Source organism: Polyodon spathula, chromosome 13 (genome assembly GCF_017654505.1).
Source record: "Polyodon spathula isolate WHYD16114869_AA chromosome 13, ASM1765450v1, whole genome shotgun sequence".
Lineage (NCBI taxonomy): Eukaryota > Metazoa > Chordata > Actinopteri > Acipenseriformes > Polyodontidae > Polyodon > Polyodon spathula.
Window position 1 is genome coordinate 17,096,220 of NC_054546.1, and position 14,793 is coordinate 17,111,012.

The 14,793-nt window shown below is 35.5% G+C and overlaps 1 protein-coding gene across 1 annotated transcript; it reads left to right on the top strand.

Moving 5' to 3' along the window:
* Nucleotides 1–5,461: 5,461 nt before the first annotated feature.
* Nucleotides 5,462–14,513, top strand: zgc:110319 (uncharacterized protein LOC796111 homolog). Its single transcript, XM_041269560.1, has 8 exons — nucleotides 5,462–5,569; nucleotides 5,959–6,059; nucleotides 11,015–11,150; nucleotides 11,366–11,432; nucleotides 11,931–12,042; nucleotides 12,373–12,445; nucleotides 13,113–13,287; nucleotides 13,784–14,513. The coding sequence occupies exons 1-8, from the start codon at nucleotides 5,499–5,501 to the stop codon at nucleotides 13,853–13,855; spliced, it is 807 nt and encodes a 268-aa protein (XP_041125494.1). The 5' UTR covers nucleotides 5,462–5,498; the 3' UTR covers nucleotides 13,856–14,513.
* The last annotated feature ends 280 nt before the right edge of the window (nucleotides 14,514–14,793 follow it).

Below are 14,793 nucleotides of genomic sequence, written 5' to 3' on the forward strand. Positions count from 1 at the left end.
TGCAATTAAGGTGTTTCACATGATTTCCTGTTAAATATACCTGTCCCTGGGAGGTCCCACAGTTGGTTAGTACATTTCCTAACAAAAACTACATCATGAAGACGAAGGAACATTCAAAGCAAATCCGGAATAAGGTTCTTCAAAAGCACCATCAGGGGTAGGATATAAGAACATTTCCAAGGCATTGAATATTGAACAACAGTGAATCTGTCTAGAACAGGCCGTCCTCAAAAACTATCCGGGCGAGAAGGGCACTAGTCAGGGAGACCACCAAGAGGCCTATGGTAACTCTAAAGGAGTTACAGTCTTCCACGGCTGAGCTGGGAGACACTGGGCAACTGGACTTTATGGGAGAATGGCAAAGAAGAAGGCATGTGGGAGACTCTGAGACCAAGTGAAAGAAGATTCTATGGTCTGATGAGACCAAAATAGAGCTTTTTGGCCTTAATGCTAAGCATTATGTTAGGTGCAAGCCTAACAACGCACATCATCCTGAGAACACCATCCCTACCGTAAAGCATGGTGGTGGCAGCATCATGCTATGGGGATGCTTCTCTGTGTCAGGGCCTGGAAAGCTTGTGAAGATAGAGGGCAAAATTGATGCAGCAAAGTACAGAGAAATCCTTGAGGAAAACCTGCTGAAGTATGTAGGAGACATGGGACTTGGAAGAAGATTCATCTTCCAGCAGGACAATGACCCCAAACATACAGCCAAAGCCACACTGGAGTGATTTACAAACATAAAGGTAAATGTTCTGGAGCTGCCCAGTCAAAGCCTGGACCTCAATCCAATTGAGAATATGTGGAAAGAGTTGAAAATTTCTGTTCACCAAAGGACGCCATCCAACTTGATGGAGCTTGAGCAACTTTGCAAAGAAGAATGGGCAAAAATTGCAGTGTCCAGATGTACAAAGCTGGTAGAGACTTATCCAAATAGACTCATGTCTGTAATTGCTGCCAAAGGTGCCTCTACCAAATATTGACTCAAGGGGGTGAATATTTATGCAATCAATTATTTTGTTTTGTATTTATAATTAATTTAGAACAATTTGTAGATTTTATTTTTCACTTTGACATTATGGACTTTTTTTGTGTTGATCAGTGGCAAAAACTCCTAATTAAATCCATTTTTATTCCATGTTGTAACACAGTAAAATGTGGAAAAGTCCAAGGGGAGTGAATACTTTTGAGAACAACTGTATATACACAACCTTTGCTTCCACTGTGAATCTATAAACAGTTTGTGAAAATCAATACAATATTCCATATATGCACCTATAGCAAACAGGATTCGTTAAATATGCTGTAAATCAGCAACCACATCATCTAGGCTTTCCAAACCACCTTTAATTTAAAGAAGACCCGTTGTGAATTGTTTCACAGCCTCTGTGAATCTGTGACACAATGGCTCATTCATAATTATATTCCCTTTTGTAGAATAAGTAAATCACAATTCAAGCACCTGTACTGAGTACAAAATACTAATAGAAGTCTCTGACATATGTGGAAGAGAAATTTATAGTTTTGTTGTATAGGTTTGTGGATGGTTTTGGCATTTATATAGGGAGGGGTGAGTTCCATTACATGAGAGTAAGCACCAACTAAGACATAGCTTTACTGTAAACTAACGTGATCCATCTGTGTTTCCTTCCATATGATTATGTAGATATCCTTCTGCCTGGTGTTGATGGCTGAAGTGTAATGTTGGCTCCAGGGATCAGCCTATTTTGCCTCCCTGACGCATCAGCGGACACAAGGGCTGCAATGCTGGCTCCAGGGATCAACCACAGTTCGGCCTAAATAGCACAAGCATGACAGCCTTCTGGACTGAGCTGAGTAGGGTACTTTTATGGTGTCTTCAAATGAGCATCTTCCATCCTTGGTGTTTCGTCGACTAGCCCACTCCTCAAGAGGGCCCAACAGTGATTCTGGCATCCTAGCATCACCCCCTCCGTCCACCACTCAGCTAAGCCCAGCTTACGTATCTTCCTTTACATTGCCGTTGTTTTTTACTTACCTTCGTTTACACTAGCGCGAAAATATAACAACAACATGTACTATATTAGAAGGAGAGTGTTTCATTGTTTTATTGTATCAAAATAACAATAAAAAGAAGTTAAGACTGTATTTTCAAATAGGAAATAAACAAGCACAAATCAAAGCAAGACATACAGATAATAAATAAACTGCTAAATAAAAATGTGATATAATAACATTTCGACCTCATTAAATTAGTAAAATTAGCCACAAATCCTGTGAAACAATTCACAATTAGTCTTCTTTAAATTAAAAGGTGGGTTGGAACGCCTAGGTGATACCGCACCGATTTACAGCGTATTTAATCAACTTTTCATGTTAGAGTACCCAACTTAGTTAAAGGTCCTTTCACACCAATGTAATTCTTTTTTTACTGTATGATGCAGGCTTTCACACCGGCCGTGCAGCAAAACAGACGGGATCTGAAATAAACTGTGTTCTATTTCTCTGTGCGCCCTCCGGCGTAAATACAAAATCAGCATGTATTACCGTGTTCAAAATGAAACAGTATATAAGTATTCTTCAATAATAAGAACAAGAAGTTTAAACGGATTGCTTCTGAGTAGCCTACAAAGCACTACCCCCTTTTTAAAAAATAATTAAATAAATAAAAAAGTGAAAAAGTGAAAAGTCAAATCACACTGGCACCGTGTCCAAGAAGCGGTGCATCACAAAGAGCAGAAAAAAGACTACAAAACAACAACAACAAAACTCATTTTAACTACACAGTTTATTTTAGTATTTTTTTTAAAAGATGCATGCCCACTTTTTTGTTTAAAAAAAAAAAAAACATTAACAAGCGCCGTGTGTTTGTGTGAAGATCACAACGAGAGTTTATAGTACAATACGTTCTGTGTTCATTTATTGTCGAAGCTGTAAAATACAAATCTCAAAATACAAATACAAAATACAAATCTCATTCGCTGACCTTCATTTTACAACATATTTGTATTTTCAAAGCATGACATACTGCATTTATAAAGGAAATAAAGGCAGTGCCTAACCTAATGTGTTTTTTACATTCATTTCCAAGATTTCATGGACTTTTGTTCAAATTCACGATTTTTGTGGCCTCCGTGACAAAATCATATCGTTAAACACGATTATAGAAGACTACAGCTTTTAAACACTACCATCAAGTACTTACATATCTAATCTTATCCAGAGTCACGGTAGAATAGTTGTGGAGAGAATAACTTTTTAAAAATGTATTTCTGGGGCATTTCCACAGCTTTACAAAAGTTAAACAACAACAAAAAACAAATCTAATTTCGAAACTTGTGAGGACATTTTACTTACAAATTGTGTACTGTTTAAACATGATTTACCACCTTTAAAAAAAGTTTATGTTCACGTGTTGTGTGTAAACATCCACTCGATAAGAATTACAGTAAAAGGTTACGTTCAAAATAACGATAAATGTATTATTGTAATTCACATAACTGATTAAATTGCGAGTTATTATTATTATTATTATTATTATTATTATTATTATTATTATTATTATTATTATTATTCACAAATTGGTATCTCATTAAATTAATAGTAAAAAGGTTACCTGTTGATAATGTACCGTTATTGATTTTAGGACAACTCTAGTACTTTTTTTTTTTTTTACACTATACCTCTGATTGAAGGTCTGGAGGAGATTGCTAGTCTACAGTATTTCATCTTTTGCGATTTTTTAGGGAAAGTTAAACTAAACACTTAGGTTGTAAAGGTATGGGAAATGGATTTTAAAACATTACTTACTAAACCTTTAAGAGGATTAGTTGCTCCAAATGGGTACTGCCAGGACAGCACTAAAGTTATAATGACACATTGTGAAGGTTGTTTTATGGCTAATAATGTGTCTCTTTTGTTTTTAAATACTCAAAGGGGCCTGAGAGTACAACCTTGTGGTTCTGGACAAGCATTACGCTGAGGTATTTAAAGGAAATGTCAAAGAAGATTATAGAAATAATGAAGTGTGATAACATTATGGGCGACTACTGGCATTTCTTAAAATACGCCAAAAAATGGATTGTGCATTGTGTTTGGTTCAATAGCTTGTTTGTTTGTTTTCCGCACACCCAGAGATCCATGCACACTTGGACAAGCTTCACTGAAATACCTGTTTAACTTTTTTGTTGCTTTTCTATAAGTAATCTCTACTTGCAATTTTGGTTTTGTCCTCCAGGTTCGTGTCATTTCTGTTTTCGTTGCATAGTCTGTAGCACTAAATGGATTAGTCAACACATTTTGCACTTCCATTGTGACGCCGAGCGTTAGCACCTCGCTCCATCAAGACGTTCAGTTCTACAACGTGATGCAACTTGGCATTGACTAGCAAGACAGCATAGACAGCCGACGTGAACAGATTGCTTACATGCAGGCATATATATATATATATATATATATATATATATATATATATATATATATATATATGTGTGTGTGTGTGTGTGTGTGTGTGTGTGTGTGTGTGTGTGTGTGTGTATATATATATATATATATATATATATATATATATATATATATATATATATATATATATATATATATATATATATATAAGCTGACTAGATATATATATAAGCTAATTTACTAAGTTGTGCAACTCACAAAATACAACACGTTGAGTGTTTCCTCGTATTTAATAGTTGTTTAAAAGCCAGACTTAGAATAACTTTGACAGGCTAAAACTCTTCCTGGTCAGGATGGCTAAACTTTTTGTCAGGTTTATATTTTTTAACTGGGTGGGACGTGTAATACTGACAGTGGCCACAAGATGTCAATGTAAAACTTTAGTATCAAGTATTTCACGCACATAGTGTATACAAAATAGTATAGAATAAGAATTTACAAAAATTTCTTTTACCATTAAAATATTAATCATTTTTAAGATTGTACTTAAATGTATTACATGTAGGAAGAAAAGGGGAATTTTGCTAGACCTTATATATTTGACTTTTCGCTGCTCTTCTGTAATTGACATAATTGAATAAAGATTATTTGGTCTATCTCACAAGGGATCCACAAGCATATATTATTTGGCAGGCATACCACCGACAGTAATAAACTGAGGTCTTGGTTGTAACGAAAATCAAAGGCTACCTAGCCCAGCAACTACTACAGTACATTCAAATGTCTAAATGATTGATTTTCCGAAACCACAAACTACACTATATTAATATTGAAATACGCCACTCCTTGAATTACCGCTTCAGCCACACCAAGCACGGCTCCGCCAACAGAGCACGTACCACATAGAAAGACGACTTTCGCTGTGCCTATTTAAACATTCTTTACAAAACTACTCGGCGGTCACAACAACAACCTCAAGTACAAGCAAATAAATCTTATAAAATAAAGGTTAATAACTGTGCAAATGTACTACGAATAGTATAAATCGTGTTTTGTTTTCAGTCAGGATATAAGTAAACTAACATTAACATTGGGTCCTTCTACTCAAAACAAAGATGGCGGCCTCGAGAAGATGGGCGTTGTTGCGGCAGATTGCTTTAAGGTTACGGGCAGAATTGCACACCGGGTTAGTTTAACATTAAGATACTTTATATGTTATTGTCGTGGTTTACGTGTAAAGTGTGTATTTAAAAAATTAAATCACGCTTTAGTCGCTGTGAAGAGGGATATAACGGTCCCTTAATATGACCTAATCCTCACATACTTCAGTTTGCCGTGATGCAGCACTGATATGTATAAATTAACATAAAGTGCCATTGCAGAAAAATGTTCTACTGTTCATTCTGGAATACTACCTTCTATATTGGGCTAAAGATGCAGTGATTTAATAGCGAATACTACAAGTTATAAAGGACATTTTCAAACTCATAACAAAGAATATGTAACGTGTGAGAAATATTAAAAAATGAAAACGTAAACGAACAAATAGAATGACATGCTTTGTTTTAATTTCAGATTACAATCCAAAGAGAAACTGCAGTGCTTTTCATTGTGTGCTAAAAGAAGCATTGCACATCCGACACTGTTAAACCTACCAAGAGTAAATCAGCTTTCAGGTATGAGGGTATTTTTAAGTGTGTGTGTAGAGAGGGAGAGGTGTTACAGGTTCGCGACCGCCCTCCCCGTGTGTGCATTGCCTGACTGCGTTAACCGAGAAAGCTACATATATATATATATATATATATATATATATATATATATATATATATATATATATATATATATATATATACACTGATGCACAAAAGAAACGCAACACTCACGTCTAATGGATTTAATCAAGTATTTTAAACATGGATACATTTTTTAAACAGTCAAAATCACAGAAAATGTGAACAAAAATACAGATCAAAATATCATAAGTTTTCAGTATTGAACGAGACACACTGTTAAAGTAAAAAAATAAAATAAAATAAAAAAAAATTACAAAATTAGTATTGGGTATGACCTCCCTTAGCATTAACGTATAGCCCTGATCAGCTTCTGGCTAGACTGCTGTGGGATGTTCCGCCACTCTTCCTGTGCAGCTGCAGCCAGCTGGTGAAGGGTGGCTGGTCGCGGTTGTCTCCTGTGGATGGCACTGGTGATTTAGTCACACATGTTCTGTTGGACAGATCAGGAGAAAAAGCTGGCCACGGCAAGACCTTGACATTGTTTTCTTGAAGTCGTTCAATTGTAACCTTAGCACTGTTTGGTCTTGCATTGTCCTGCTGGAAAATCGACACTTCTGGATTGGCTAAACTGTTGCCTCAAGGTTTTTGTCAATGTATCGCTGAGCAGTAAGGTTGCCCTCAATCTGCACCAAAAGCGTTTTTGTGTTAAAGGAGATTCCTCCTCACATCATCACACTTCCACCGCCACAACAGTTGGCTTGAACAACGCAACAGTCAGCATAACACTCACCATGACGTGGTGGGCCAGTGTGGTGACCCTAGGCCTTCCAGGGCGTGTTTCTCTGGACTAGTCTGCTGATTGTTGAAACAGAACATCTCATTCTCCGGGTAACTTCTCTCACAGACAGGCCGCCTTCAGTCATTCCGATAGCAACCAAATGATCTTCATTACTGAAGTGGGGCATGGTCATGTCTTTCGCTGTTCTTGCGTTAGTTAAAATCATGTCTTTTTAAATGGCTGTTTATATAGATTAATCAACTCATTTTTGCAATTTTAACTCAACCAAACACTTACCTCCTGGCATTTTTATGAAATCACATGACTTGAGCTCAGTATTTTGTTATCCCAAGGAACAATACTACTCAAACAATCAACAAACCCATCTGCTCACTATTTAAAATGTAAATAACGTTATGTATGTGCTCAGTGATCTATTGATGTAAAGCTTAGACTGTTGCGTTTTCATTGTGCGTGTGTGTGTGTGTATATATATGTGTATGTATGTATGTATGTATGTAAAGTTTGAGAAAGGAACTGCTGTGTACCAAAATGATCAATAAGAAAAAGAAAAAAGAAAAGGATATTTTAGGTACTTAAAGGTAGAATAATTGATTACAAATCAATTATCAGGACGTTTTGGACTACAAGTCCATCGGCTGAATACAAAAAAAACAGTACTTTAAGAAGCTGATAAAAAAAAAAGTATTCTTTTAAACAAAATTCCAGAATGTTGATGATGTTAATGATCTCTGAACAGAATGTTCATTCCAAATGGCTCCAGTGTCATAAAAATAAAATACTTCCTTGATAAACGGACAGTAAAAGAACCTGCAACTGATATTCTTTTGCAACTAGCCCGACTTGTTCTTTCTTTGAATTGTTTCTCCTTTAATGGAGAGTTTTATAAACAAGTTAGAGGTGTCAGTAGGACAACAAAAATGGGGCCCTCCTATGTCTTTTTATGGGATGGATTGAAAATAAAGTTTTTCAACAGTACAAGGGGTATACACCAATTTTATATCTTAAGTACATTGAAGACATATTTGGCATCTCAGTTAACACTACTGAAGATTTAATGGATTTCATACATTTTATTGACCAGTCTCATCCAGCTCTAAAGTATACTTGGAACATTTCTAAACAAATTTATTTCTTAGACATTACCATCATGGTTCCTGTTTGTACCATCAATACTACAATTTTCTACAAAGAAACAGACTCTCATTCATATCTAAGATACGACTCCTCACATCCCAAACTTGTCGCAACTCCATTCCATACTCTCAATTACTAAGGCTGAGACGCATTTGCAGTGATGATAGTAATTTTTTTAATAAAACAAATGACGTGTGCATTTTTCAAAAACTGTGGGTTTCCAGACAGTATACTTGGAGAAGCCCAGTTAAGTGTATCAACAGTAAACAGAAAGGATGCTTTGTACAAAACCAAAACACAGAATATCAACAATCGTATTCCCCTTGTTCTTATTTATCATCCTATGACCAAAAAAGTACAATGCATCATACAAAGAAATTTTAGCATTCTTCAAGAAGATCCTTCTACAGCTCCCATTTTCAATAATCCTCCTGTAATGTCATACAGAGGAGATAAAAGTATAAGAGAGCATCTGGTCCACAGTAACATTAAACCCAATCTGGACAGTACTATGGGTACGTTTCCATGCAACAGGTCATGCTGTGCAACTTGTAAATAAATTCACAGCAACAAAATAGTTAAGGGAGCAAAATCCTCATTTACTATTCATGATACTTTTACTTGCATTAGTAAAGGAATAGTATATTGCATTGGCTGCAGCAAATGTAACAACCTATACATTGGTGAAACAAAACAGCGCCTAGCTGATCGCTTCGTGGAACATCTGAGAAGTATACGAATTAACACCTCTACCTTTCCTGTCGCCAGACATTTTAACAGAGGGGACGTATAGAAGACATCACAATTTGTGAGATAGTTCATTGTTATGGAACTAATGCTGTCAGGAAACAAAAAGAATGTGAACTTATTTTCAAACTAGGCACTTTGGAGCCATTTGGAATGAACATTCTATTCTGAGATCATTAACATCATCAACATTCTGGAATTTTGTTTAAAAGACTATGTGTTTGTGTGGCAAAGTGGTCGGTAGGGGGAACGGGTGTAGCGGTGATGCTGTGCAGGAGTGACAGGCAGACAACGATAATCCAGTGAAAAGTGCTTTATTGCTTTTCCAGGTCTGGTGACCGACAAAGAAAACAATCCCCGGCAATACACAACGATATGTAAAGCTCGGGGATAACAGAAACAGGGCACAGTCCTGAACAAAGACAAACAGACAGTCACCAGTCCTGGGTGAGTGTTGTCGTGAGGGTGGGTGGTGAAAACACGGATACGGTGGTGTGCAGGGGTGCTCCGGACAGTGCTGACCCTTTGCGACAGCTCCGGGGTAGTGCTTTAACTGTCTACAGTGAAACAAACACAGACAGTTAATAACAAACACAACACAAATCAAAATACTGCGAGTTCCACTCTCGTTCCTTCTTTCTCCAAGCGTTTTACCCAAACGAAGGAAAAGATCAGCGTTACCCTGGCCCCTATATGTAATCCCGCATGATATCTAGGTAAACGGTTGCAGCTGCCTCTCGTTTACCTTTCAACTCAATGCGGTCTTACAACAGAGTCTCACTTCTTTCCAGGCTGACCTACTTCCCTGTCCCGGAAACGAACTGTCAGGCCAGCCCTTCCAGATACTTCTCCTCTCTTTCTTTAGCGCCCTCACAGGTCGGCAGGAAGATTTATCACCAGAACTCATATTTCTGTCACAGTTTTTTTTTTATCAACTTCTTAAAGTCCTGGTTTTTTTGTATTCAGCCGATGGACTTGTAGTCCAACGTCCTGATAATTGATTTGTAATCAATTATTCTACCTTTTTAAGTACCTAAAATATCATTTTCTTTTATATATTTATATATATATATATATATATATATATATATATATATATATATATATATATATATTATATATATTATTATTATTATTATTATTATTGTACTTTTTTTTTTTTTTTTAAGAATTCATAATGGCTGTAATAGAAAACATTTTGTCTGCAAAATACAACTTTGGAATTTGCCTGGCATTTGTTTTTCACTCCTCAATCCTGTCATGGATGTTTACATTCCTGACTGCTTCCTGTTAAGATCTGTACTGCACAGTTAATTGGCCTGACTTTTCCCTAGTGGGACTGTCAACATATCGATGACTTTTTCATTCCCAGATAGCTTGCCAGTATCGGTTGTCACTGACCTGTCGCTTGTTGTGTGACAATAATAGGTACTCAGTCAGAAAATGTATCAGCTTTCATATTGATAAAGCCAAGGTTGTGCATGTGTCAAATCACAAACCTGTAAGAATGTGTCTTGCATGTTTTCACCTCGGTTTCAGCACATGTAGTTACTACTGCAGTTGGACTGATGACCATCTAAAAGGTTGTAACCCGGCCCCAAAATGTTAAAATGTACATATTACATTTGTAGATACACAAGGTTTACACTTCTGTAATCCCCCTCCATTGATACATGTTTCTGTATCTGGAACTAAGCTATACGTGCAATATGTGAGAGGTTTTCCTCTGAACAGTTGATTTATCACTGAGATTGGGCAAACCACAGTAATTAGTTATGTTAAGTTACTGTATAGGCATCTGATGGCAAAATGCAAACTCTTTGTAAAACTCTAATTTGATTGAAAAAGATTATCATGTTTTCAGTTATCTTTGCCCAAGTAAAAATGCCTCAATCATTTTATGAAACCAGTTCTCCTGTAACCAGTGATTTAATGAACAAAAAAGTTGAATTACATCGTTTGGGTTGATCCAACAAACTGTAACAGCTGTAACAGAGTACATAGGGTATGTTATTGTATTATTAACAATATATTGTAAGACTGTAGTACCTGCAGGAAACAACCTAAATAAGTGATTATTTCTGTTAAACAAAATGTTGTTTTACAGTGGAGTAAGGATTTTAGTTTTCCCTACACTTCTCAGGGGTCCAAGAATTCATTTTGAAATTGTGCCTTTTGGAGAAACTCATAAAAAGTTAACTGTGGTTTCTTGCAGTCCGACACATGTTTATTCAGACCCAAGACACACCAAATCCAAGCAGTGTCAAGTTTCTCCCTGGTAGACTGGTTCTGGAGAAAGGAACACTTGACTTTCCAAATGCAAGTACAGCAGAATGCTCTGCGTTAGCCAGGTGAGGATATAAAATATATGTTGCTGTTGTTGTTGTTGTTATTAGTAGTAGTCATAGTAGTGTTACTACTACAGTAACAATATAAGGTGTTAGTTGAATAGCGTTATTGCCAGAAATTATTAACCCTGTAAACAAGATGCAGCACCGTAGTGGATCTTTCGAAATTAATATATAATGTAAAGAAAAACAGCTCATTGCACTTTATTTTCTTCTAGGGATCTTTTTAAAGTAGAAGGAGTTAAAAGTGTGTTCTATGGACCAGACTTCATCACAGTGACAAAGGTACTGTAGAGCAACCTTGGCTTCTGCAGGTCATTTGTGTGTTCTATACAGCATTTGTATGCTGCATTTCCATTTGCTATGCACCAAGTGACCTGAAATCACTCAGGATGGATTCCATCTGCAGCATAATGAGATCAAATAACTTTTAACTGGAATTCTGTCCAGACTGTTGATTAATTATCGCTCAAAAGGGATGAAATCTGCAGCGACAGAGATATACTGGAGGTGGCCCTACATACAGCATGTCACACTTAATGTAATTAAGGCTCTAATTTTGAATTATCAAGGGTGTATGTTACTGACATATAATTTATATTATCAAGGATGCATTGGAATGATTTAAAATATAAAACAAGAATTATACATACATAGATACAGATTACTTTTAGACTGCAGATTGAACCGGCATCAGCCCCACACAGATATTAGAACAGGATCTATGTAGATCTACACATGGTGTTGTTGAGTGCATTGTATTTATGTTTGATTTTTACTCAGACAGATGATGAGGTAGCCTGGAATGATATCAAACCCAAGATATTTGCTGTCATCACTGAGTTTTTTGCAAGTGGAAATCCCATAACTACAGGGGAGCCACAAACTGAAAGTCGTAAGAATGCTTCTGTTTGTTAACTGTACACAATTCTCATAGGTGTAGACACACAAATAATGTTTTTATTATCGTCCTGTGTAGATATATTTGGTAATGTTATCAAAAACAATTTTCATTCCAAACAAATACTGCATCTGTAATCTCTTTGGGGATTCTGTAAACCAGGGTTTCTATTTCTCTCCCAAGACCTGAACCCCCATTTTCTCAATAAGTTTTTAACCCTGATTATGATACTATCTGTAATAGTTTAAGTAAATTGTTGTATATGGAATTTACAGTGCTTGGAAGTGTTTTGAAATGTGCAATATCTATATTATTGTATTTCAGACCATTCTGGAGGTGATGAAGAGGATGATGAAATAGTTGCAATGATTAAGGAACTACTGGACACAAGAATTAGGTAATACCAATACATTATCTAGTCAGTATTTCTAAATAAGTTGAAACTGAAGTTTTCATTATAAATGTTTGCACAATATTATAGAATGTAGAAAAGCAACACTTTAATACCTAGTTTAGGCACTGTGTATTTATTTTAATTATATCTCACTCTTCATGAATACCCAACGATACAAATCAGTTTACCCCTATATATATATATATATATATATATATATATATATATATATATATATATATATATATATATATATATATATATATATACACACACACACACACACACACACACACACACACAGATATATATATATATATATATATATATATATATATATATATATATATATATACACACACACACACACACACACACACAGATAGATATATATATATATATATATATATATATATATATATATATATATATATATATATATATATATATACACACACACACACACACACCTGTATTTTGTTTATTCACTTGTCAATTAGAATCTTAATAAGTACAAATAATATAACCAATTGGCTGTAGCAAAATGAACTGCTAATTCACTGATACCATAAAACTTGTAAATTGCAAACCACAAAACTACTGAAACCAACAAAATAAACTTACATTTTCATATAGATGTTAATGCAGTTTACTTGCTCTTATCTGGTAGGCCAACAGTCCAAGAAGATGGTGGGGATGTGATTTTTAAAGGGTTTGAAGATGGGGTTGTAAAGCTGAAGCTGGTTGGTTCCTGCACTGGGTGTCCAAGTTCCACGGTTACTCTGAAAAACGGAATCCAGAATATGCTGCAGTTCTATATTCCAGAAGTAGATGAGGTTGAGCAGGTAAGAGTGTCCCTTTTATCAATTCTGGTAGTTTAAACTCCCTTTTTTATCAGAACTAAGGCTATAAATCTACACTGAAAGTATTAGTTTTAAACCTTTTGTGTTAACTGTGGTATATATTTTTTCAAAAACAATAGACTTCATTTTGTAAAACAAATATTCAGCTGCTGAAGCTTCATTTCTGAGACCATTTCGGGTAGAAGTCATATTTGCAAGGTTATGGAAACATTGTATGCTGAATGTATTAGTGACCATAACATTGACCTCAGACTTACTATGTTTGCCATATTAAGGTAATGTGACTTACGTTTCTGCGGTATAGAGACAGAATACTTTGAGTTGTCCATCTTGGCTGGGGATCCCACTGGGAGTGTAACATTGGCAACTGTATTATCCTGAGCTGTTGTGGGGAGATGCTGTGTTAAGGGAACTCAGAGAATCAGGAGTACACTAAACAAATGTTTTTTTTTTTTTTGTTTGTTTGTTTTTTGTACAGGTGCAAGATGAGGTGGATGAAATTAACTTGGAAGTGTATTTAGATCTTGAAAAAAAACTAAAGGACCAGTAGAAATATATTTCATCCAGGAGCAGTACATCTATCTCCCTTTTACTTGGTGAAAATATAGATACTGATTATAATGTGTGGCCTTTATTGTATTAAAGAACGGGTGTAACATATCGATAGCGTTTGTAATAGTATCTGTTGCTATTTTTCTGTCACCGGACCTCGGTTTTAATGTATTTCACCCTACTGAAAAAGCATTTGTAATGGTTCTCAACTTGCCCTTCTTGACTCAAACAAATATAAGTTTTACAGCAGCATTTCAACAAGTCAGAGCCTTTTGAAGAAATATGTGGCCTGATATCAGAGATGTATTTTGTATTTAGAGGGGTCAAAATATAATTGAACATATTATGCATACAAATGGTTAAGATATGTTTATTCATACCAAACATTTATATTGTCTGTAATAGTCTGTCTACTTAACTAATGATTCATTTGACCAACCTACACCCAGCCCGGATAAGCCACAGCTGGATTTCTTTTCAGCATTATCCCAGCAGGATGTAGGTTGATCAGATTAAACTCTTAGTTTGTTAAGTTTTACCCAATTAAATGTATGCCAATTTAACTGTGTGTATTTTTAAAATATGTTGATATGTTTTGCTTCTACAAAGTATGTGACATTGATTTACATAAGCAATGTGTGCAATATATATATATATGTGCAAAATAAATAATTCAAACAATTGCAGTTTTTGCGTACTTATAAATGAAATGCCATAATTAAAACTAAACAAAAAAGGAGCATTCATATCTGCACTCTGCATTTGTGTTGTCACACTTGAACCTGCATTCCAATGAAACTTGGTAAGGGCATGCTTCGCCATATATCTGAAAGTATGCCACATATGCATATTTGTACTTGTATGTTATGAGCATACTTGCTTTGGCTAGCAGGAAATGGATTGTAACCATGCCAACCAATTATCTAAAATCATACA

Excerpts from the sequence above, each read along its gene's own strand:
- zgc:110319 (XM_041269560.1), top strand. The coding sequence starts at position 5,499 with ATGGCGGCCTCGAGAAGATGGGCGTTGTTGCGGCAGATTGCTTTAAGG. Across the intron at positions 12,043-12,372 it reads GGAGCCACAAACTGAAAGTC|ACCATTCTGGAGGTGATGAA; the intron begins GTAAGAATGCTT and ends ATTGTATTTCAG. Across the intron at positions 13,288-13,783 it reads AAGTAGATGAGGTTGAGCAG|GTGCAAGATGAGGTGGATGA; the intron begins GTAAGAGTGTCC and ends TTTTTTGTACAG.